At 40.3% G+C, this 26,763-nt stretch overlaps 1 protein-coding gene across 5 annotated transcripts in view; it reads left to right on the top strand.

Moving 5' to 3' along the window:
* Ctnna2 (catenin alpha 2) overlaps positions 1 to 26,763 on the top strand; it is a 1,115,196-nt gene that overhangs the window by 317,018 nt on the left and 771,415 nt on the right. For all 5 annotated transcript variants that reach the window (XM_027429452.2, XM_035448606.1, XM_027429453.2 and 2 more), the window contains 2 exons: positions 13,205 to 13,371; positions 24,135 to 24,254. In XM_027429452.2, the coding sequence (XP_027285253.1) occupies positions 13,205 to 13,371; positions 24,135 to 24,254 (287 nt within the window). The remainder of the gene's footprint in view (positions 1 to 13,204; positions 13,372 to 24,134; positions 24,255 to 26,763) is intronic.

Genomic DNA, 26,763 nt, shown 5'->3' with positions numbered 1-26,763 from the left:
ATGGTTATATTTGACCTCTGCTACTAGATTGGCTGTGGAATAAAACACTTTGCCACACAGAGCCATCCTGCAGAGCTCTGAGCCAGAATTTTATAGTACTATTAGCAGTGATCCTGAGAGCAACTACTTGGATCTTGTTATATTTTGTAAACTTAAGTTGTTTTATGCCATAGGAACAGGCAGGAATATGTGTGCTTGCATTCTAGAACGTAGACATTAAGTCCACCCCTCTTACACTACACTGACTCCAACTGTATCATTAGCATCAGGAGTGATCATAGTGCCTGCCCTGTGCATTTACATGCTGAGACTGTCGATTTGGTATGCTGTCTGAGCCCAGGCAGATGTACATACTAACAATTAAAAGTATTGCATTCATTTATTCGATGTACAAGTGTGTATGCTTTTGTAAGGGTGCAAATGCATGTGTGTATGTATTTATGTAAGCATATATGATTCAGCATGCATGTGGATGTCAGAGAAGAACTTGTAAGAGTCTGTTCTCTCCTTCTATCACGTGATTCTTTGTATCGAAGTCAGGTTCTTAGGATTGGTAGCAATTTTGATAACCACCTTGTTTTACATGTATATTCCATATGCAAACTATAGTGTGGTTCCTTGTTTTCTTCATCATAGTCAAGGGGTCTGGAAGGTACACTTCATCAACCAGCCATGGAACACTGTTACCAGGGTGTTGACATTTTAATGGGATTGATTTGTGCTATGACTGTGAGAAGAATGGAAAGCTGAGCCAGAGAAATCTTTATTGACAAGAATATAAAGAAGTCATCAGCATACTCTTTATAGATAGTCTTGCCTTAGATATTTTGGATGTTTAAAACTTTGACATTGTACCAGTGCTATTTTTTTGATACTTGTAGATGTGCAGACTCATTTATAGCATATGCATGGGTGTTTCTCTTGCTCTTTTTCTTTTTCAAAAAATTCTATTTGTTTATTTGGTGTCTGTGTTCTAAAGAGAAAGCAGGAGAGGGCTTGGACGTGGGTGGTGGGAAGGAGCAGAAAATCTGGGAGGAGTGGGAAGAGAGCAAACTGATCAGAATATATTTAAATAATAGTAATTATTATTTTCAATAAAAATACATAAAATGCCTTATAGCTTACCTACTGTAGGATTGGATTTATCCCGCAAGCAAATGTATATACCTGTCATCTATTCTCTCTTTATTTTATAAAAATATAAACTCATTGGCTAGGGAGAAGTCTCATTGACAATTTTTTTGCAGTGTGAGCATGAGGATCCGAGTTCAATTCCAAACCCTCACATCCATAGTTGGATCCTCCAGAATGAGCCTGTAATGCTAGTACTCCATAGATAGAGACAGGAGACTCAATGGGGCTTGGTTGCCAGCTAGTCTGACACAACTGATGAGATCCACCAGAACTTATTTCAAAAACTACAGAAGAGAATAACATCAGAACATATCCAATTCTGATGTCTAAATTCTACAGGCCCCCCCAACATTTAAAAACCCACACAAACTCTTACACAGGCATACACCATGATACATACACACATAACTATTCACAAAGATGCTCACACACACATATATGTATGTATATACAATGAAAAATTGGGCAACTTATTATCTGCTGAATGCCATTTCTCTATTAAGATTGGCACATCACTGTTTAACATCTCCAAGGTTATGGTCTTCTATTGCACTCCAGCCCAAGATGATAATCTCCTTTTTATGGAACACAGCAATTGCTATATTTAACAGGTCTTTGCAAAAAAAGCCTCATTTGGGAAGTGTGCCACATTGCAGCTTGATAGTCTCACTGGCTACCACAATATAAAATTAGCTTTCACCCTCTCCTCCCAACCCTGGAGAAGGCTATAGCTGAAATAATTAAAATCCATATGCTTAATGATCTGTGCTTTCTGCAAGGTGGTGCATTACCATTTCTAACGATGTTTAATAGCTCATAACACTCAATACACTTAATCATCAGTTACTGACATTTGTTGTGGTTTTGCATACTGAATGCATCTCCAGACAGAGAGAATAGCCTGGGAACCATGATCAGCCCTTGATAAAGAGTTCTGGATTGACCAAATGTGGACCAGGATGTTGGAGCCTCTCAAGCCAGTCTGGGAAAAGGTCACGTGGCTGAATACACATTTTGTTAGTGACACTATTGTTATTGGTTGCTGAAACATTGAGCATTGTGGATTTCACTGCCTGGAGGACAGTGACCAGAGCTTCCCATTGGCACATCCAGTAGAGACTGGGATGCTGGCCACCACTAGCCACCAGACATCCTTCAGGTGGCTCTCCATTGCCTATTTTCAGTCTTTGGACTACAAATGAAAGTGGGGAGATCTTGTTTTACAGTCATTTGGAGGATATTGATGCAAACTAATCTCTTGAGACTTTCTACCTAATCTCCTGTGTTCTCAGAGAACTATTTGAGAAAAGGACAATAACAAAAGATCTCTGAGCCTGCTGACCTCCCTTTCTGAAATAACATAGAGACAGGCAGCTTTCTTATACTACAGTATTGATATAGTCTTGGTGTGGTTTGAGGTTAAGAGCTCTATTGTGTGCATGCTTGCGTACATGTGCTTGCATGTGCATTCGTCTGTGTTTGTGTGTGTGTGTGTGTGTGTGTGTGTGTGTGTGTGTGTGTGTGTGTGTAAGGGATCACTTTCCCTTGAGATGGGTCCATTACTGAACTGGGAACTAGACAGGTAGCCAGCAAGCTCCAGCAATCCTCCTGTCTCCACACCTGCACACCCACATACACACACATTGATGATGGCAGGTACAAGCATGACCACACCCAGATCTTGACATGGGTTCTGGCATCTGAATTCTGCTGTTCCCCTCAAACCTTCTTCCCAGTGCCTGTTGGATTTTTAAGTTTAACCAAGAAAACTCTCTTGTGAAGACTGTGGGTTGCAAAAGGTGACCTATGCCAGTGCCTCAGTAGGTGGTCGGTGTTTGAAATGCTCATGGCAAAAGCTCATTTTAATGTAGATTTTGCCTTAGAAAATACTGTCTTTCAGCAATGCGGTCCTCAGAGGGAAATCTGATTGTGAATTGTTGACCTTTTCCCTAATCATGGGCTTGAATCGTAAGTACCCTGGAGTGAAATGCATATCTCGCCTTTCATATTCCTTGCTGTTATAAAAAAAATGTTTTAAGATTTCTCTCCTTTTGTAGGAACTTTCTATGTGGGCAGAACAAAGGAGGAAGGAGCTACTGCTTTCCCTAGTGCCCGCCTTTCTCAAATACTACAGTCTCCTGGTACTTTCTGAGCTTGTGTACTGACTCAAAAATAAATAAAAAATAATAGGGGAAAATCACATTGTACCATTATGGCACTCAAAAAAATGTGAAATACCACTGAACTTTCCCCCTTGCTTCCTTATAACTTTATGTAGTTCAGAGGGGACCTCAGCAAATTTTTCTTTGCACTTCTCAACATTTGCTGAGTAAACACTCACCTTTTCTTGCTTTGCTTTGAATGCATTAGTGTTAACTCAGAGTCACCAATAAAGCATCAGTGTCATATTAAGGAAAAAAATGAAAGCACTTCACCTTGGAGTAAGTTAACAAAGAGAAAGTCCCAATTTGAATCATCTACTTCTCTCTCCCTTTGTAGTGTCTTTTGTCATTCCCTGTTTCCCTGTCTGTCTTTTGTTTGAAACTGAATCTGTACCTGACTGGATGCTGTTTTGTGACACTCTCTGTCTCTGTCCCTGTGTTTGTGTGTCTGTGTCCTCCACCAAGGAATTTTTTTCTCTGTTTTGTTTGGTTGTTTGAATGGCCCAGAATGTATCATGTGGAAAGGAATAAGGGATCATTCATAGACATCTCTAACAGGGTTCACGAGGGATGAAACGTTCCTGACTGAATCTGCCCCCAACAGACCTGGAGAACAAACAGTACTGCAACCAGCACTGGAAACAAATGTCTAAACTCATATCCAGCACTTATGGCACGTACTTTATTAGGTTTTTTTTTTCCAAGCTATTTGTTGTTTTCGAGTTTTCTATCGTACCATGCAAGTATACATGCATTAGTCAGGGTTGGCAGCAGGAAAGAGGATACTATTTAAGATTACTGCTATGCAATAGCTGATGCTGGCAAAGATGATTCCATGGGAAATCCAAGGGAAGTGGGATGGCTTCCTAAGTTGTTCTCTTAAAAGCAGGTTAAACCGACAGAGCTAGTACACAGCAAAAGAACACGCTCCCTTTCTTCAGGGTTGTTGTTAACTCTGGCTGTGAAGTCCAGCAAACATACCGCCCTCTTAGACCGGAAGAGATTTTCATAATAAGGCATCAACACGTCATCTAAAATGCCTTACATGTCAAGAGCAGAGGAGGCAACGTTCTGCAGTCAAGGCTTCTACACTGGCCATCTTCCAGGCTAGGGCAAGACAGAGGCAGTCCCAAATCAGCCATATTGAGACAGAAGGAAGCAGCATGCCTGGGAATGGTCTTTAGGAACTGTCCTGTTTAGGTCCTTCCTCCCAACCGCCCTCATCCCTTCTTTCTTCCTTCCCTCCATTCCTCTCCCTTCCCTTTGCTTTCTCTACCTTTTCATCTCTTTCTTCCCTTCTGCTTTCCTGCAATCAACAGACCAAGTAAACATGGAGATGGGTCTTCAGCTTCTAATTTCAGGCCATTCGGATCTATTCCAACAGATTCTTTTAATGGGTTGAGCTGATACTAAGGGTTGTTTCTAAAGCATTGTTTCTGGAGCTAGCTGGCTTTAAATACTCTCTCTGCCACTTACCATGCAGTTTACCTGGGTCAAGTAAGCTTCTCTTTCTCTCCTCAGTTGTTCTTGGATACATAATGGCACAAGAGTACTTACCCCATCAGACTTTCCCCAGCCGTCATGCCTTGGTACATTTAAAATTTTCTGAATAGAACTTGGGACAGCTTGACCTCTTCAAAAGACAATATTTCTTGCAATGGGTAAGAGGAAGAACCACTTATAATCCTGTTACAATATTGAGACAAATGCCAATGACCCTAAGATGGGAAGAGTCGTTAAGTCTGTATACACAGGAACTAAAGGGATCTGCAAAGCAGAAGAAATCTTGTGTCTACTGGCAGGACCAGCCCCCTCCTCCTGGAACCCTCTCACAAAGATATCCTTGCATTTGCTTAACTCAGAGGCCGTCAGCTAAATCAATGCCTGCTCAATGGCTCCTTTCAAATCATCAGCCAACTCAGGATGTTTCCTGGGAAATGAGAAGTGACCCCACCAACCCCCAAAGGGGATGGAAGGCATGTATCAGGTGTCAAGATCCCACCAGGGAAATATCACAATTTCTGTATTTTTCTCCACCTTGGCCATTTACTCATTTCAGTTTGCTTTATCACAAGTGAATACATTTTCATCTATGTTTTAAAAATGAGGCAGTTGGAGCAGTGTTGGATCTTTGAGTGTTATAAAACCATCTTAACACTTATGTAACATAGTCAAAATGGTAAAACCTTCAGCAATTCCACACCATCTACTTATTACTGTTTTAAAACACATTATATACATATGTGAATATTAAGTAAATTAACAAAGAAAATAACTGTCGAAAAAAATAGTCACTGTTTTAATTCATGGTATATGTTTAAATGATGCTAGGTTTAAAAAAATAGCAAAAAATGCTCCCTGTGGAATTAGGTAACTCTGGAGGCACTGGGCTGTGTATACACAATAGGGCATAATCATGAGGTAAGATGCATGATGAATATGAATAAAGAACCATGGTAATAATGCACAGAATTTAAAAAAAAAACAAAACAGGAATAGGAAGTAGCTGAATTAGCCAAGGCTTAAGAAAACTGCTATTGAAGTACTTTGTAATCTTATTTTTTTTTTCTGTAGAAATGATATTGTTTGTAGTTGTTGCATGGCTAAATAGTGCCCATTTTTAAAATAGTCTTAGAGATTTGTACCGTAAGCAGAATATGTGTAAAAACTGATTCATAGCTTATCATAAGAAGGGAACAAATAGCTCCCTGGAGGACTACACTACCTGCATCCCCAGTGCTTAGTAAGGAGACAGGAGGATATAACGTTCCAAGAGTCAGCCTTCAATCCACAGCAAATGTCACATGAGTCTGGGATGCACGAAACCTTTACCAGTCAACAGCAACAGAGAGAAGGGAGAGACAGACAGAAAGACACACCAACAGAGACAGAGTGAAGATGATGGAAGATGGATTGCTTCTTTTTCCTCACTTTATTTAGGAGTTCTTTAGAGGGAAAAGGAGAAAAAGTTTATTAACTGTCAATACTTTGTGTAATTAGACAAAGAGTCATGATGTGATCTATCAGTTTAATTATTGTCAAAAAATCACAGATTTAAATAACTTTTCAGAAGGCAGTTAATCAGATGTGCCCTTGTGATTGGTCTTAAGTTAGAACTATGAATGTAATTTTTGATTCCTTTTAGTTGTCTAGATTTTCAGTCTTCATATAGACCACCTGTTTACTTAGTAATGAAAATATTGTCAATGCATATCACCACAGAAGGCATAGGAAGATCGTTGGAATATCTTGCTCCCATTGGGTCATTGTTTGCTCTTATTCTGGTTGTTTTGAAGTTATTTCTTTGCAGCTTGCACTTTTCTTAATTTTTATTTCATCACTTTGAATTTAGGAAGTAAGTCCCTTGGATGCCACTGCTAGGAGGATGCAAAGAAACCGTTATTGAAATCCTCAGTGTGGCAGGTTGGCAACCATTTTTCTTGTTTGTCCCTTCACCTTGCACTTTCTGAGTCTCACTTCATAGTGTTCCAGTAGTTCAAAGATCACATATCTAAAAAGGGCTTGAGTGCATGCAAACCACTATCCAAAGAGTGAGCCACGTTCTTGGGCCATTTTTTATTATGATTTACTTTCAACCTATTCTGAGCATTATTATCATGGTTCATTGTTCTACATATTAGTGCATATTATAGCAAGATTATGCTTGGTTTTGCATACAAAGCTCCATACTTCCATGGTAGTTTGAGTACCAAAGCAAGCATCTTTTTTTCAAGCTTAGTAACATTTAAACATATACTCTGACTTAAAACAAAAACCACCAAACAAACAAACCAAAAAAAAAAAAAAAAAAAAAAAAACCCTTTCACTGGACAGGAATTTCCTTTTAAAATAATTTATTTAATATTCATACATGCACATACAGTGTATTAAAGCCAAACCTTCAGTTGCTTCCAATTCCCATTCCACTTTTCTCCCCCAACTCTCTTTCTTTCCTTTGATTTAGTACATTTAATGTAATATTCTCCAAGTCAATTTACTGCTGCTTATATGTTCTCAGGTATAGGACCACCTACTAGAACATGGGGAATTGCAAATATTTTCTTGCTTTTGAGAAAAAAGCACAAGAAACTAGACCATCCACAAATATGCTGCCAAGTGTGTAATCAGTATTTCAGCTACTCTTACTGTATTGAGAAGTTCAATAATGGGGTTAGAAATTATATTAGTAATAAAAAATTAGTAATATATCATCAATATTGGTTACCTTTATATTGCTGTGAAAAAAAGACCCGACAACAGCAACCTAAGAGAAAAGGGGTTCATTTTGTCTTGTTGTTCCAAATAGATACAATCCATCATGGCAGGGAAGACATGCCAGTGGTAGGAAAAGCAGGGACACCGGAGCAGGAAGCTCTCTGGCCCTGGCCGAATTGCACTTACAGTCAATAGTGTGAAGAGGAAGTGAGGCCAGACTGTAAAGGCTGAAAGCCTGCCCCCTATGACCCACTTCATCCATGGTGGTTCTACCTTCAAAATGTTCCATAGCCTTCCCAGATACGACCTCCTGTTAGGCATCAACCCATCAAGCATATAAGCCCATGGCATCGATGTCCCAGTTAAACCGCAGAAGCCCCTGTTACATTAAGTGCTTAGCTGCGAGCCTTGTGTATATCATATTCAATATTAATCCTAATTGTACACTGTGAATGAGATCATGTTATTTTCACCCCCATTTTACAGTTGAGGGATGCAAACATCATGATCTCATGAGCGCTGTGCTTGTATATTTAGTAACATCTAGAGTGACAACCTGGGTCTTACTGATTTTAAATTGCTATTTTCTTTTATCAATTCTGTTTTTGTCTTTAAATTGCTATACATGTTATTAGACACCATTATGGCATTTTCAAACAAAACGTATTTTACTTTATTCACCTCCTACCCCAATCCCCTCCTTCCTGACCCGAACCTTGTATTCCCTCTTCCTTCCCAGCCTCCATTGTGCTTTTGTGTCACAAGTGTCCTTAGATCTAGGAAGTAAAGTAGTAATTGAGGTGATTCAAACTCAGAAAGACAAAAGCTTGCTTTTTTTCCCCACATGAAAATCCCACCTGCATACATATACAAGGCTGTAAATATAGGTGATGGCTTTTCACATTGAATCTATTAATTAAAATATGTACAGCTTTCATATCAATGTTCCTGTCATAATCTTTTACATGAAAGAACTACACATGACTGACTGCTTCTAATCTGTCACTCATGCTACTTTTCTTTCCAGCAAGTGATGGGGGGTTAAGGAGATGGGAGACTTTACAGGCAATAGGGCTCCAGTTAAATCTTTAATCAAGTAACTGAGATTGAATATTTACATGCACACACACACACACACACACACACACACACACACACACACACACACACGAAGAGGAAACCAGCAGATCCCTGTTTTCCTCTCTCCAGTGCCCATCCACTATCCTACAAATTCTGCCATTTCTCAACTGAATATTTCAGCCTTATAGAAAATCAGTTCCCTGAGAAAATAGCTAATTTTATCATGATAAACTTGCCTATCATTTTGTAATATAGATTTCCACTTTGTCCCAGTAATCCTGAAGCTCCAGGGATATAAGACACATTAGTGTTATCACTGATTTCACATTGACCTTCCTTAGGAATCTTTAACAACGTGAGATCATTTGTATCTGCTCAGAATGTGCTTTTAGTTTTTAATTTAAACTGAGTGAAATTACCTGCTATTTATCTCAGAGTACTCTTAGAACTAGCCTGAGATTTACATTTACAAACACATACATTTTCTCATAGAAGAGTGTGCTCTCTCTCTCCCTCCTCTTTCTTTTTCCTCAGTCTGCTTCTATTTTTTTCTTTTGTCTGTTTTCACCACTCCCTTTCTTTCTTTATCAGTTTGGGTCTCATTTTACTCCTCTTTTCTTTTTCTTCTCTACGGTGCATCTATCAGACTACTCACTCCCTGTGACAGTGACTAAAACTGGGATTTGGAGAGCATCTCAGGTTAGTTTTCTGGTTTGTGTCCCTGTCAAAAACTTGAACAGAGATTCACAGTTAACATACAGTGGGACAGTCTATTAAGAATAGACAGTCTTTCAAGGGGGAGCAGGCCAGGGCAGAGAGAATCTTGAACATCTCGAGGGCCTGGCTGTATCAAGAGTTAGGGCTTTTATGTGACTTCAGCAATAGTTTTCTTATATCATTGTTTTAGCATAGGCCTTCTCACTCATAATTTTTTACTCTTAGTTCTACATACAAAATTGTGGGTCATACGCTCCGTCAGTATCCTATTATATTTTAATTAATTTCTTTAGTGTGTTGGGATAGGTGCATGTACATGCACCACAGCAAACATGGGGAAGTCAGAGAACAACTTCCAGGAAATGGTTCCTTCCAGCATGTGAGATCAAACTCAGATCATCAGGTTTCATGACAAACTCCTCTACCCACTAAGCCATCTTGGTATCAAAAGTATTTATTTAGCAGTGCTGGACAATAATCATCAGCTAAGCTACAGCCTCAGCCCTTTGTCTTAAATCCTCTGCTAGGGGTATACCTTTAGTATTATAATAAGCCATTGGCTGCTTTCATACACTCATGAATGCCCCTGTACATTTTAGTCAGGGTTAGGGTTGAAAAGGTTCCAGTTTTGGTCTTTGTGAGTTTGTTTATGTGTTACTTCTAAATCCTTACCATGAGGCTTTCCAGAGCTCTCTGACCTCCTGGCTTCCCAGTAGTGCCTATATGGACCTCAGGTTGATTGACTAGAACTCTATTTTGATACCCTGTCACCCTTTGGCCTTGACACACTATTGGTCACAATGTGGCCAACATGTATGTGGAGTGGTATTACATGAAGTTACCCTGATCCACTGTTTGAATATTTGAACTGGAAAATCCAGTTTGTTTAACTACACTCCCCTGCACATGCTGGGAGGAGGTGAACTAAATTGTCATTTTTGGGTCATCTGTTTTGTGGATAACCCTATGGTAGTGGTCTCCTCTTACCGAAGGTAGAGTTCACCCAGGCTAACCTGTAGAAATTGGAATCATCCAAGTAGCTCCCTAGCTCCCTAGGCACTGTGTGTGTGTGTGTGTGTGTGTGTGTGTGTGTGTGTGTGTGTGTGTGTGTGTGTATTGTGATAATTCTTACTTTCCTCTGAACCATAAAGTCTATTCCACAGGAAGTGACTGCCCATTGATAACTTGGACAAAGTTATCCAGCTTGCTCTATGGTGATCCCCTGTGGATTTGCATTGAAGTATAATGGTCTTTCCAAATACACTGAAAAGAGTGAATATAAGTTGGCTCTCTTCTCCCAGATATATATATATAATAAAAGAATATATATATATATAAAAGAATTTCTCTCTCTCTCTCTCTCTCTCTCTCTCTGTGTGTGTGTGTGTGTGTGTGTGTGTGTGTGTGTGTGTAAAGCATGGGACATGTGTACCAAATAAGCATTTAATGATTGTAGCCCCTAATTGAAATTTATATTGGAAGGCCAAAGACTATGTATCTAAGCAGTCTACTATTGTACTGACACAAAAATGAAATTTTTATGTTTCTCTCATGTTCTTGTTGTACATCATGGATTGTTTCATTTTACACGTGTGCATAAAGTCTAAGCGGGCAAATAGGAAAAAATGTAGGTGATTCAGGCTTAGGACCCATTGATATAATATATTTTCCTACATGCCCACATTTCCTTCATGCCCACACTCAATAGAAAAAACAGATTGATATGAAAGGTGAATGAACTATAATACCAATGGAGAGAATTAAAGTCTATTTTGATGCCTATAAAATGATGGGTTTCTTTCCTCTTGTGTCTTATTTCAAATGACAGAATGCACGTACTCAAGCTATCATTGGTCTTATATTAATTGGTGGGGCTTTGCTATGAGAAGAACCATAATCATTTCTATTAAACTATCTAATAAACTGTTTCATCAGCAGTCAAACAATTGGTTCTATCAACTGCACTCCTCAGTTTTACTGAAGGTCTTCTTACTTTGTATGCTCTGTTTATGCTTCGTACCAGCCATTCTCCCACACTGGATGTTCTTCTCCAATACAGTACCAGGCTTATCATAGTTAATCTTCTCACTTTGTTTTCTACCTCTTGAGTCCTTCTAAGCACATGTATACCTGACTCCTGTATCCGTGTTAGTCGTAACCAGTTCCACCTTCTCTTCATAAAACCCACTCACTGTTATTTTAAAGATCTCTGTCACACTTCGTCCCCCTCTTTATCTGGTTCTTTTTCATACCTGGTCCAAGCTTCATTGTTTCACTCTAATTGCATTTGTCCTGTTCCCTGGTTTTCTTTCTTTGTCTCCCCACCACCACCATTTTACTTTATGTCATAAGACTGATATAAATCTGTTAAAATCACCTTCTCTCTGACAGTGGTACAATCCGAATCTCATATGTGGTGTGGTGTCACAGCCCCTTTCTCAAATACCTTCAATGCAGCCACAGTTTCCAACATTCAGCCTCCGTCCCAGCTCCAGTCCCAGGTCCATAACGTGTTCATCTCTGTGCCTGAGAGGGAGGGCACATTTTTGTCACAGCTCATGAGAGAAGGCTGCTCTCCCTCATACCACTCTTGTGCTAAACAAGGAAACCATTAGTTTATCTCTGTCACCTTCATTCCTGCTATGCATCTGGTACAGCATTTCTGCATTCTGGTATGTAAGCCTGTGCTCCTCTGAGAGAATGGTCCTTAGGACGGGTTGGATATCCTTAGATACTATTTAAATCCCAAGGCCCATTTCAGAATGTGGCAAGTGTCAAATGCAGACAGGCTTTCTAAATGTTCTCTACATTAAAGAGGAAGTTTCCAGAGAAGGTTGGAAGCATGGATCTTGGGTTTCTGTATACTCTTTTTTGTCTTGTTATCCCAGTTAAAAGATTAGTCTTTTGTGAATTTTTTCTTGCTTTCTTTCTCCCTTTTTTTTATTTTTTGAGATGGTCTTACTATGCAGGCTTACCTGGCCTAGAATTTGATACATAAATTACACTGACCTCAAACTCATATTCCTGCCTCAGCCTCCTGAGAGTAATCTTTGAAAGTTTGTTGTTTTTGTTTTGTTTTGTTTTGTTTTGTTTTGTTTTTACAAGTCAGTCCTTCATGGGTAGGTATCCTGGGTACTGTTTATTATCTACTTAACATAACCTGGAGTTACCTGGGGTGAGTGAACCTCAATTGAAGAGTTGTCTCTACCAGATTGGCCTCTGGGAATGTCTGTGAGAGATTGTTATAATTGAAGATTGATGTGGGGTGGCCAGGCCCAACTGTGAGTTATACCATCTCTACACCAACAGTTCTAATCTATCTAAAATACCTAGCTGAGTATGAGCCAGAGCATAAGCCAGTAAACTGTGTTCCTCCTTCATGGTTTCTGGTTCGGTTCCTTCTTGAATTTCCTGCCCTAACCTCCTCAATGAAGGACTATATCCTGGAAGTATAAGTGAAAGAAATCCTTTCCATCCCCATGTTGATTATGTTCACAGTGTTTATCACAGCAACAGAAAGCAACCCAGATTGGAATTAACTTCAAAATTTGCATATCAGTCACCTGAACTAGTTGCCTAGGAATGTGCTTTGGCTCCAAGGAAGTGGAGAGATAGGAGTTAAGCTTAGGGTAATTTAATATCAGTTGTTAGATCAAATGCATTAAAGACTTTTGCACTGGTGTTAAAGGCATGATTTAACATTATAGAATGAAATAATACCTTTCTTTGCCCACCATCTCTGTCTTGCATTGGTAAGTTAGACTTAAAAGGCCCTCCATGGCACTGGCATTTCAGAAGTGCCAGCAGTGAGGTCAGTGTTGCTTATCCACAGATCTCTAAGTTCACTATGCTCTCAGCATGCTCACTACCCATCTGCTTCTCTGTTTGTCTTGCAGGTGAGACAATGCGGATCGCCTCCTCTGAGTTTGCTGATGACCCTTGCTCTTCGGTCAAGCGTGGCACCATGGTGCGGGCAGCGCGGGCTCTGCTATCAGCTGTGACACGCTTGCTAATCCTGGCTGATATGGCAGATGTCATGAGACTTTTATCTCATCTGAAAATTGTACGTATGTAGACCTCATGAAGACCTCTGGGTGGGGGTGGGGTGGGGTGGAAACAGCTGTGAAGGATTAGACATGCTCCACTGCTCATAGCCTGATTAAACTGATTTCTGGTGTAGTACCAGATTTTTCTAATAGCTCCTTTATAGTCCATAGAATATTCAAAAAACTAAGCTTCATCTGAGTCATCTCCCTACCTCCAAGCATAGAGCTTGGGTTCATTGCTTTTTGGAGTACACGGTATAGTGTTCTTAGAAGGAAAGAGCCTGGATTATGCTAATTTATTTGTGCAATATTAATATATATATTTGAACCTATTGTAGTCTTGCAATAAAACAGTGCCCAGTTCATATCTCTTCCCAGAGATTCCAAAGTCCCTGACTACTGCCACAAACCCTGGATTTTTCTCCCAGGCTTTAGATGATAAGGAACAAAGGCTTTCTCCAGGAACCATATGATGGCTGGCTGGGTCTCATTCTTGGAAAATGCTAATTCACCCTGGCCCTACCAGCTTCTGCTAGGGTTTTTATTCTCTGCCAGTGAAGAGAACAACTTGTGATGGGCAAAGTGATACAGGAGGTGAGTAATGGGAGCTCACCTCACATCACTTATACCAGCCCAGTTCAATTAGAGTGATCAGGACATTAGAACATTTAAATCTTAGGTGTTACCTGTCAAGAAATCTTGTATAGAATTTAGTAGCCTGGATCAGAGCATAAGGCCAATGACTCTTAGTTTATGCACAAACTCCTCATTTTTTTAAAAAAAAAAATCAGGAATTCTGGTTTTCTCTTTGAATTCCGTGACTTTAACCCTAAACCAAGGTGAAACACTTCATGTTTTTCAGTCAGGTCTCTGAGAAGCCAAGGAACACAAAACAGAATGTACGTAGTGGGGGCTTGCTGTTAAATTTTTCTCAAAGAACAGGACCACAAATTCTACAGAAGGCTGTTATAAACTTCATGAGGTGGACAATTCAAGAAAGATCTAGCTTTTTAAAAAACAAAATAAAAATTAAAAATTGGGCAACAATACTGTTTGGCCACTGGATTCACACTGACATGGTTTAATCCAAGTGTGTGCATTCAGCTTGCTAACTGTTTGACACCCAATATAAATGCTGCCTTCCAGTGGATGGCGATGTCCCTGGAACTTTTGTAGGATGCAGCTCTGGCCAGCACTCCTTGTCTGTTGTATGGACCTTTTGTAATATTAATACATTTTACTCAACCTGTGGGGGGTTGCTTACCCCCTTGACCTCTTGGCCACTAGGTCAAAGGAGGAAAAGGGAGATGGGGTGACAGAAAGCTTTGTATGTGGCCTGTGAGCACAAACAGAGACAGCCCTCCGAGAGACAGCCTTCAATGAATCAGCTGAATTTCATTCCAGAGTACAATGAATAAATAGGATTGGGGAGCCTGGGGACAAACCCTAATTTGCATTAAGTGGCATGCTCCTATCACAAGGCTTTGTATGAGGCAGTAGGGTCATAGCACAAGTCTTATCAGCAGGGTCAAGCTAAAGATGAATCAGGCATCTGGTTTTAGAGACAGCTTTTAGATAAGGTCAGACCTCCAGGCCCAGGGACATTCTCCAGGTAAGGGCAGGGAGAGAGAGGGAAGCTTTGCTGGAGAGGGAGGGAGCTCCATTTGCCAAGCTTACTGAGATAAGCTGCTAGGCCATGGGGTGGCTGTGACCTCTGACCAGCAATGTCTTCCAGCATCATCTGTGATAGAGAAAAGGTTTTAGGATCCTTACCGTAATTACACACTGCTCAGACTTCAAAAGCAATGTTGTAAGAAAAATAATTTTCTGCCCAATCTTTCTCAACAGTTCTTCAATGAGACCAAAACTATATAAATTAATGATGTATCCCAGTGTTCATTGTAGGCAATGCTGTTCCCCAGCTCGTGGGGCATGATGATAGGTAGCCCACATGAGGAACATGCTTTTTTTTATTTTATTCTTTTATTAGTTTACATTAGGAACAAACTTGCTTCACATGTCAATCCCTTCTCCCTCTCCCTCCCCCCCACAACATCCCACCTGTCCCTAGCCATCCCCCCTCCACTTCCCAGGCAGGGTAAAGCTCTCCAAAGGGGCTCCCCAAAGTCTACCACATCATCCTGGGCCAGGCCTAGGCCCTTCCCCATGTGGAGGAATATGCTTTTTATATTTTTAAAATTTGATTATTTTTGAGAACTTTATACATGAGTACTGTGTTTACATCATTTGTACCTCTCCCTCTATATCCTCCAACTTTTGACCCCCACTTTTCAAATTACGGCCTTTTCTTTAATTATTTTTGTTACATGGGGGGTGGGTAGAAAGATAGACAGACAGATAACCTACTATGTTAATTGAGTGTTCTTATATGCACATGCATGTAGGACTGACAGTTTTGATTGGATAATCCATCAGGGTTCTTGTCCTTGGAGAAGACAGTTCTCCTGCAATGGCCAAAATCACTGGAATCTCTTTATCGAAGGGCAGGATCTTTTGAAATATGCAGATCTCATTGAAGCAACCATAATTTTGAGATTTCAAGGGTACCTCTTCACAGTTAGACACTAAGCACACATCCCTACCTGGTCCTCTGGCTCTTAAAATTTCTCCTTTCTGGAAATAACCTGCGAGTATCCTGTCTCTTGGTCTTCTGGCTTTCCCTTTCTGTTCTCTGAAACTTATGTGTGGAGGCTGCAGGTGGAACAATTGGTGCTGGGCAACTCACAGTTATGGATCTTTGCAATGCTCTCTATCTTTTGAAAATCTTTAAGATAAGAGTTAAACTTATCTGTGGCTATAAAGTTAGCTATCTAGAATGCAGTTAGAAATTATACTAGTTTAAGAAAATATCAATAGACTTGGAGTCAATGACTGTTCCCGACCTCCCTCTCTCTCTCCCTCTCTCTCTCTCTCTCTCTCTCTCTCTCTCTCTCTCTCTCTCTCTCTCCTACCCCTTCTGTTTGTTTTTGTCTTTGTCTCCGTCCTGTGTCTGTCTCCGTCCGTCTGTCCGTCCGTCCATCCGTCCGTCCATCCGTCCATCCCTCCCTCCCTCTCCCTCCCTCCCTCTCCCTCTCTCCTTCCCTCCCTCCCTCCCTCCTTCCTGTTCTTTTGACCAATGCTATTGACTGATACCTCTCCAGCCAACACTTTTAAAGTCACTTGTATTCTGTTAAAGAAAAGGATTTAGCACAAAATCATGCAAAGGTCAACGTCAACCCAGAAACGTTAAGCAGGCCTGTCAGACTATCAGTAGTAAAATTAAAAATGATTGTAGACTAGAAAATGCATTTATTATTAGACCACAGCAACAGAGGCTGTGGAATGTTGCCATCTTGTGGATGTACAGAGAACTGCAATTTCTGGTGCTAGCACAAGGGTTTCTGATCAGTTCTGGTGTCATTGCATGGACCTACCATCTCAAGCCAACCCCCCTGCAAAAACAGGCACATATGGACAAAAATAATTATAAGTAAACACGATATGTGTGTGTCTCCTGAGTTATTTTGAGTAAATTTCATAGCCTCTGTAGATATTGCATTCACTTAAGATTAAAACATAAAAAGTGGCTGGCTAATGGTTGCTGAGGGAGAGAAAGCTGGACTTATTCAGATGCAGACCTTGGTAGATTGCCCATGTTCTAGTGCATGGCTCTAGACCTATGCACACAAAGGCAGCAGTAGTTAGACTAAGTGGCGTAAAACTAGAATCTGACTGCCATTTATGTGTGTTATGTGACTATATGTTAAAGAGAGGGGGTGATCGAGTTGGGGGAAGGAGGGAGTAAGGGAGGGAGGGAGGAAGGGAGAGAGGGAGGAAGGGAGGGAGGGAGGGAGCAAGAAAAAGGATGTCTTGATAAAGAGAGCCATTATGGGGTTTGGGAGAAACCCAATGTTAGAGAAATTCTCAGGAATCCACAAGGATCCCAGCTAAGAAGGTGTCCTGTAATCAGATTGGTGAATACCCCAACTGTCACCATAGAGCTTTCATCCAGTACCTGATGGAACACAGATAAAAGGCAGTCAGGTTCTGTATATATAACTATGATTTTTTTGACTTGATTTGACCAAGTACCTGACAAGCAGCCCCTTGAGGGACAAAGGGCTTACTTTGGCTCACAGTTTGAGGGGATACAATCTAACATGGAGAGTAAGGGTGGCTGCAGTTGACTCTGTGTTAACAAGTGTGTGCAGTTGTAGTTGGGTCTCTTATCCTCAATTCTCGAAACAGGAAATATAGGACTGTTAGGAAACTGGGACAAGCTATAAAACCTCATACCCACTCCCTAGTGACATTTCCTCTGTTGAGGTCCCACCTCCTAAAGGTCCTGCCACCTTCCAAAGTACCTCCTTAACTGGGAAGCAAACACACTAACACTGAAGCCTGTAAGAGGACAGTTCCCATTGGAGCCACAACAGGTGTTTTTTTTTTTTTTCCATCAGAGTCAAGAAGTGATTCCACCTTTCTGTTGGCTCAGAATTAAGGAATACATCCACCCCCACCTCCTGCCCCTGTAGTGTTACCTGCTAATGGCTGTTTTACCTCAAGCATCACACATTACTTTTACGCTATGTGTCAGAATCTGTTGATGTTTGTCCTTTCCGGATAACTTACGTGAACAGAGAGTGAATTGGCCTCTCATTAGAAACTCCTGTTTGTGTTTTTCCATAAATAGTTCTCTAAGTATCTGAAAGATCATTGTTTTATTTTCCTAAAATACCCAACCTCATCTTTTGCTTCATACCCAAATATCTAATTATTGGAAAATTGAATGATTTTGAGCAAATGCCAGGCAAGCCTCTAAAAATTAGTGAGGTTCTAGATGCTCCGAGAAATTGCACAGTGTGTTGTTTTTTGTTTTTTTCTTCTGTTGCCTCATAAAGCAGTGTATGTGGCTACTGAGGAGTCCTTCGGCTTTAAAGCAGGCCTCTTGGTTGTCCATAGTAAGGCCTCTATTGTCTCCCACATATGCCTACATGTGCTCTCTTAGAGCATCCTTCTCCTGCATTATATTAAAGATCCATGTGGAAAGGTTTGGCCACTGCTGCTGTGATGCTGGCTTTCCCAGGTTGAGGAGGGCAGTTGTAATCAGTGGGTGACATAGTTCCAAGGCTCAATTAACACTCACTTGAGGAATAGATGTGCCCAGCAAAGCTAATCACTTGTTCATCAGACACTATTGAGAATACTGTGTGATAATCATCACTTCTGTTGCTGAAGTTGCTGGGGGCTCATTTCTTAGCCAGACACCTGGTATGTCATGAAGTCAATTGACGCTGTCAGTGTGCTATGTTGATATTCAGCATTTCAGGATTTTAAAAGAAATCCCAGATTTTAATCAGTGATGGTGAAGAGGGGCAGTAATTCTCTGAAGCTATGATTTAATGTAATCAGATTATATTGTCAAGTTGTTTGCATGAGTGATAGTCTTATACATAAACTCATCTAGACACGTACTCCAGGAAAACAAACACTTTTTCTCTAGTTCCAATCTCATTTCTCTAAAATGAAGTTCTTAGCTATCAGATAGTTTCTTCCTCAAAAATAAGTAATGAACTATAAAACAGTTAACACTTGGTCATTTTCTTAAGGAAGTCATAGTGACTTCCTTAAGTGACTCCTGGGGTCCAGATAGAATTCAGATGCCCCTTTGTTTGGGAACATTGATGACACATGGAGCGATGGCTAAATATCGGTAGTCAACTTGACACAGCTTGGAAGGGGGAACCTCAAGTAAAGAACTAACTCCAACTGATTGGCCTATGGATATGTCTATGGGCATTTTTATAATTGATAGTTAATGTTGGAAGGTCTAGCCCACTGAGGGCAGTACCAACCCTAGGCAGATAGAGCTGAGCTATAAGAAGAACAGCTGACTATGAACCTAAGGTCAAGCCAGCAAGCACTGAAGCTCTATGGTCTGTTTCACACTTCTGCCTTGAGTTCCTCTCTTAGTTTTTCTTGATGATGGACTGTAGTGTGCAAGGCAAAATTAACTGTCTCTTCCCAACGTGGGTTTTGGAGAATGTTTACCACCACAATAAAAGCAAGCCTAGAGCACAATGTAACTTAGTGTCATCTATGCTTCTTTTAATGTGGCCTGGTAATGTATTATTTCTCAATGCATTTTTAGTTCTGGAACTCCATCGCAGATCATGGTCCCTGAATAACAGCACTTGATTGCTATAAACCACAGAGAAGACTTTGAATAATTCTAAGTGAAAAACTCTGATAATAACATCTAAACCCACTAATTACAGAACAGATTTTAATACCCTCTCTAAGAACTTCAATATTTTCAATCATCTATGAACAGATTACAACCATGGGGGACAGGGAATACCTGGCTTAGATGCTCTCACTTTGACCTATGCTGTGGGAGAGGAATGGATGTTTGTGATACCCCAGAAGATGAGGGGGGCCTTTGTTAAGGTGGTGACAGCTGACTGCTACCAGGTGTCTTCCCTGATGGCAGCTAGTTTTCATTATAATACATTTCCTTCTCAACTTATCCCCTATGAAGGTCTCTCTGGCAATGAGAGGCTCAGCCTTCCCGAAGAAGCCTGTATGCTCTCTGTAGCTTCCTTTCTACCTCCTGGTCCCCTCACCTGCAGACACCCTTGGATAAGAGGAATCTCTCTTTAAAATATAGGTTCAAACCAGAATCAGTTTGATCACACATCCTTAGCCCCCCCTGCGCCTGCAAACTTCAAGTTTTCATGGTGATTCCTAGGCAGGAGAATTTGGATAGCATCCCCATCCTTTTCACGGCAGATTTGCCCTTTACTCAGCTGGGAGCACCAGATCCCCAGTGGCCAGTAAATATTTGAGAGAAAGGCATTTATTTGGTTCATAGGAGCCAATTTCCTTTCCCTAGTCATCCAAAAAGAACTGGCTCTTTTCAAAAATAAAAACTAGTTTTTTTAAATTAATTTAGAGTTCACAAAAATGTCTAGTCTTTGCCCTTCTTTTTCAGTTCTTCTCCACATGTATCTGTCTGTGTGTCTGTCTATCCATCTGTCTGTTTGTCATCTGACTATGCATCTACCCATCCCTGCCATCTCCTTTATCACTGGCATTGACAGAGAGACACACACACACAGATCAGACTTTGGTCCCATTTCCACCATTTTTATGGAATGTGGCACATGTTTGGAGCAAGGCTTCTCCATGCAACTTTGACTAACTAAAACTTCAGACCCTTCTAGGATTCAAACAAAGCATGATTAAATCTACCTGTACATGAACAGACCACATGATTAATAGTTTAGTGGATATTTGCCTCAAAAGTACTTCATTAAATTATAAGTTTCATAATGAATACAAATTCTAAAGGGCATCTGGACTCTTTAGAGAAAACCAATAGGAAGAAAAAATTATGTATAACACAGTGAAATAAATATTCTAAATTGGGCTGACTAACAACTGGTAAGAATCCTGGGGTATAGTATTATAAAACCATTGCTGGATTTAACACCCTCTGTGATAATTATTCTTTTCTATCCTTGGAACCAGATTTTAATGTCCCAAGGAACGATTTACATCTTACAGAAGCAGCAGGGACATCTCAGCTGCCAAGAGAGTCCACTCCATGGTGCTTTTGATGGCAAAGTTTAAATGGTTATAAATCTATTAGAAAGGAGAGACATTGCGGATTCATTATTGTATAGATTTAAGGCATGAGCATCTCATTAACCTATGCCAATATGTTAAACAGGCCATTCTGTGCGAGAAAATACAATTTGGTTTGCGTGCCTAAGAATACCCCATACAGCAGCCTCCATTCAACTGCGTTTCATTCTTTTCCTCCTATGTTGTTAGAGCTTGGACATAGTAGAAAAGGGTGACTCTGACTAGTTAATTGCCATTTTAGATGTTTATAATTAGGAAGGGGATTATGCAGAGTTTCTATAGATAAAAGTGTTTTTTTGTAGACTCCAGATCGAAGCCCTGTTGCCCCGCATTCATTAATATTGAAAATTGTTTCCCTTCCTGCCAAGTTTTCCTTGCTGAAAGGGGTTGCCTGTAGGGTGAATTGAAAGACTCCATCACATATCTGGGATAACAGGCTTGCTGATATCTGTTATCATGGGCTTATGTGCTCTGTATTGTTCCCTCACCCAGTGACACTTGATAAGCACTGTGTCTCAGGCACCTGTGTGAGCGTGTCATAAACAAAACCAAAGCCCCATAATTCAGGATGGAGCATGCCTTACTTTTCCTGGCTGTGTGTGTACTCATTTGCATCTCAGGGTCACAGAGCCACAGCCTGTTTGTGTATACTGTGATTTGACTATGAAACATGCTGGCAGCCTGCCAGCATTCTGATCTATATCTCCTGCATCCCCCATCATCTTTCAGAATGTTGACCTTTCAGAATCCACTTGTGCCTCTCAAGAGCCTGCATTTTCCAGGACTTCTGTATCTGGCTCCTTTCACATTTTTAAAAAAATCATTTTTCACTTAGTATACAAGACAATGTGTTTCATTATGACTCACTGATACATTATAGTATTATCCATTGTTCTCATCTACCACAGTCCTGAGAGACTCTCCTCCTTTGTTTACCAACCGTTTCTGTGAATTCAACATGTATATATCTCATTATCCTTTGTTGCCACCCTTCCCACTCCCCGTTTGACCTTTTCCTCCTCTCATGATCTCCTTTTGGCTTTCATGTCATATATACATGTGTGTGCATACATACATATAAACATACTTATCCAGGTATGATTATAAATTTAAATCTAGGCCCTGAATATTAGGGATGATATGGACTCTTTGTCTTTTTGTATCTGGATTGTTCCATGGGCATATTACTACCAGTCTCTAAGACCATACCTACAGAAATCCAGGGCCATGTTTATAGTGTACTGTTCACAGGAGCAAAGATATGGAAGCAGTCTGGATGTCCATCTGCAGATGGACAGATAAAGGAAATGCAGAACATGCACAAAATAAAACTTTACTTACTGCAAAGAAGAATAAAATGTCATTCACAAGAAAATATATGGAGCTGGAGATTTTCAATTCATACAAAATAACCCAGACTCCCTTCTTATTGAAAAACTTTTGACTTTGCAAAACTGACACTGTCTTGTGGCTTATTCACTCAGGGCCATGTTCTTAGCTTATCTCTACAAAGGTATCACCAGATAATGACTTCGTGGATGATTCTATTATAGTCTCTTTCTTTTGCGTTTTTAAATCTTTTGGGTAATTTTCAGCATTGCATATAAAACGTATACGATATATCTTATCATGTTCACCTCCATTACCTTCTCTTGTCTCCTCACAGTGACCACTCCATACCCTTACTGGCCCCCCTTCTACTGGCATGTCATCATTTTTAATGCATGTATCTGACTCACTGAGAATCAAGTTGTTTGCATGAACACGATGTGGATATATTTATCTAAGACCACCTATTTAAATGAAGAAAATACCTCCCCCTTCTCCAACAGCCATTGACTGCCAGTCGGGGGTGGGGTGGGGATAAGCCTCATTAGTTTATTCAATTCTTGAATGAACAGTAGTAGGCCTGACATTGTGTGGGTAACTGCAGATGCTATGAGCCATGTCTTGTTTAGGAGGCAGCATTATTTAACAGCTTTCCTCCCAATCCACCAAATCTTACATTCCTTCTTCCTCATCTCCTGCAGTGTTCTCTGGACCTCATGGTGTCATCTAGATAGCCTGGTTAGGATGGGGCAACCAATAGTCATCTATTCTCAACACTTCTTTTCAATTCAGTCCACGAAGATTACATGAAGACTGTTACCAGTTGTTGAAGGTTCCAGATCATATTAAAAATAAGGTTGTTTGATAGATGTGGAAACTTTAGTGCCTCTAAATACCTCATATATTATGTAAGATAGTGTGGTAAAATTGAAAGTTAGGGTCCAATGGGACCAAGAAAAACCCTACTGAAGGAGTTTGTAGGAAGCTGGAGGCACAAACATCATTAGATTGGCATGGCTGCTGTCATTCTGCCCACTGCCATTCCAGCCTACTGGATGCCACCTGCAAGTGACAGCAGAATTTGAATTCTGCTTGTCTCCAGATGTGTGCTGTCTCCTCTTTACATGGCAATGCCAAAGTGTGTATCTCAGCTTGAGTCCCAGATTTAGAGGTCTTGACAAGCGAGACTGAAGATTCTACCTTTACAAATTCCTTAGCAGCACAGGACTGTCTGCAACCTGGGAGAACTAGAGGAACTCTTTTTAAAATTCTATGCCTTTTTTCCCTAAGTATGTTTGTCCTTGGTGTTTCTACCTTATATTAGAACTATAGTTCAGTAAAATACATTGTGGAGAGGATTTGTGTGTGCTTTAGGAGTTCAGCTTCTAGTTTCATTTACAATAAATATATTAAAATTTTGTTCATATGTGTGTGGAGGGGTATGTGCATGTGAGTTCGGGTACCTGTGGATTCCAGATGTGTCAGGTTATGCAAATCAGTCATTACAGATGGTTGGAAGCAGGGAACAAAACTCAGGTTCTCTTCAAGATCAGTATGTGCCATTTACTCTCAACTCAAGTTAAATATTCAACGTGCTATAAATGGTAACTTGTAAAGAAAACGTGAATATGTATTCACGTTGAAACAGTAGGCGGAAGCATACCTAATAATCACCTACAGTCAAAATATCATGTTGGAGAAAATGTTATTTTGACTCTAGGTGATTATTAGGTTTGCATGTTTAATATGTAAGTATTATCTTATAATTAATATGCTGTGTATCTTTTTTTTTTATTTTCAGGTCGAGGAGGCTCTGGAATCTGTCAAAAATGCTACAAATGAGCAAGATCTTGCAAACCGCTTTAAGGAGTTTGGGAAAGAAATGGTGAAACTGAACTATGTAGCTGCAAGACGACAACAGGTGGGGAAGTTTGGAATGTTGCTGGGGGAAGGGGGAGTTTAGATAACCGTGTCCTGTCGGCCTGAAACATGGAGCAGTTGCATCTGCCTGTGATTAAATGATCCAAGAGCATCTCACAAAGTCTGTGTCCTGCTTTGACCATTGATGCCTCCATTGGTGCCTCCACATGGGGCCCAGGTACTTGCTGCCTATGAATAGAGCACAGAATACCAGTTTTCAATGATGAGAACAAGTTTCCAGTCCCACCACACGTGAACCTTCTGTCCAGTGCATGGGGAGCTCCAGGTCAAACGAAAAGAAAGCAGACTGGGGTGTGGTGCTATACAGTCTCTGGATGCCACTGTTTGCTCCCAGACTAAATCTCTTTGTTCTGTGTAAACCAAAAGGTACATACACAGGATGCAGCACACATGCAGCAAAACTTTTATAAAAAGAACAGAAGGAAGTAAGGACAGAGTGAGAAGAAGAACAAGTGGGGAAGGAAAGAAGAGGGAAGAAAGACACAGGTGACAAGCAGCCATAACAATGGAGATGGATGACCTAGGATCCCGCCCCATATCTCCTCTGTCAAGAGACAGACCCCTTAGTTCTAGCTGTTCATGGGGCGCCTCTGGAATTCTCAAAGAGTTCATTGTTCACGAAGAGCATCATTGTGTTCTAAAACACAAACAAGCAAACAAGTAAAAAGCAGCCCTGTGCTTGGGAGCATCTATTACTCTCCTGTTCACCAGTCCTCTTGATTTCTCCCAGAACTCTTCACATTTGAAGGAATGTTATAGGTCTTTCACCAACTGAAAAGTTTTGTCCCTCAACAGTAGTTGAGTATCTGCTCTCTACCTGGCTGAAGTGATGCTGAAAGTACAAATATCCTGTATGCAACAGGAACTTAAGCACAAGTTTAGTTTGTGTAATTATCATTAATTTTACATATATAAGTCTTTGTTGCTTGCTGTCTGCCCAGTGTGAGTCCAGTGGGTAACTGCTCTTAAGTGTATGTGTGGCAGGGGGTGGTGGTGGTGAGAGGGCTTTCTCTTAGTGAAATAACTGATTACAGTGCTTAGATATAAGAAAACCAAGAGGGAGGCAGGAGAGAGGGGATGTTAGATAGAAATGCACAGGCCATGCTATATGGACTTGTTATAGAGTGCCTGGATCTTATAGTAAGCAGGCTCAAAATGTAGTATCCATGTCTAAGCTTTTCATTTTCACCATTCTAAATATTTTGCTGAAAAAGAAGCAAAATAAAAGAGGACAGTGGGAGGGTATAAGCAGACTCAATAGCAGGCAGTGGTGGTCTCCATTACTGAGAAGCCATGAAGGTGGAGGAAATATATAGGGGATGATGTATATTTTTGAAGAGCTGTCTCTGTTTCAGAGGTGAGAAGTGCATGATTGACAGGAATGAGTTTCCTTCAAAGCACTGGTATAAGCAAATGAGGAGAAGGCAGTAGTTTGATTGACATGAGGAAGATTGAAAGAGGCCTGATTAGGGCTAGAAATCAATATGTGGTGTTTACAGGCATGAATTTGAGATGCTTAAAGCATCCTCACGGAAGTATCAGATGGAAGGGAAATAGCAGGCTGGAGACTGAAACAGAGCCTGGAAGTAAGGCGTTGATATCAGAGCACTGTTGATACAGACATTCCTAAGAGAGATCTAAGAAATACAGCTCAGGTGTGCCTCAAAAATGCCTTGTTTTTAATTACCTGCTAATGGAGACTTCTGTAAAATTTAACAAAAAGAAATCAATAGGTACACTGCAGGCATTTCAGCATATGGCCCTTTTCTCCTCCTTTAACAGTCACTGCAGCTCTACAATTGGTGTCATGTGCACCTCATTATTGGGCTTCATCTTTTCCCCATGGTCTTGATCAAAATCAGGCCTCACACATTCCAGGCAAGGGCTCAATTTACTTCATGGTTTGTACTTTTAAGAAACAACTTACTTGCCACAGAATGGGTATGCAAAATGACTCATCTAATAATTAACCATTGGTTTCTAATTCAGGGTTGATGATTTTCAGCTTTATTTACCTCAAATATCTGTGTGAAGAAGCATTTTCACCCTAATTTTTCAATAAATTATTTATATACACATATTTATATATAACTATATGCATATATCTGTATATCCATACATATATACACACACATTCAGAATTCACTTCGTGGACTAGATATTGAGGAGTTAGTAAAGTCCTTTGTGGACATTCATAAGATTCTACTAATTCCAGGGCTTACCATTGTGATATGGCTCAGATCATTGCTGACCACAGTGATTGTATCACAATACTTGCTACTAATTTTTTTTCACCCCGAGGGCTCAGATAATCACTTCTAGAGACTGTGTTTGCTGGCATATATCTAACCATGCTTAAGCCAAAGAGAATGCCTGGTTCAGTTGTTATTTATTGTCACCTAGTACCAAGTACTCTAGATGTCACAAATAATGTGTTTTGTTCAGAATCAATTTAAGCTGCAAAAAAGAAAAGACACACATTATTCATT

The sequence above is a fragment of the Cricetulus griseus genome, chromosome 8 (genome assembly GCF_003668045.3).
Source record: "Cricetulus griseus strain 17A/GY chromosome 8, alternate assembly CriGri-PICRH-1.0, whole genome shotgun sequence".
Lineage (NCBI taxonomy): Eukaryota > Metazoa > Chordata > Mammalia > Rodentia > Cricetidae > Cricetulus > Cricetulus griseus.
This window is presented reverse-complemented; position numbering and strand designations above follow the sequence as displayed.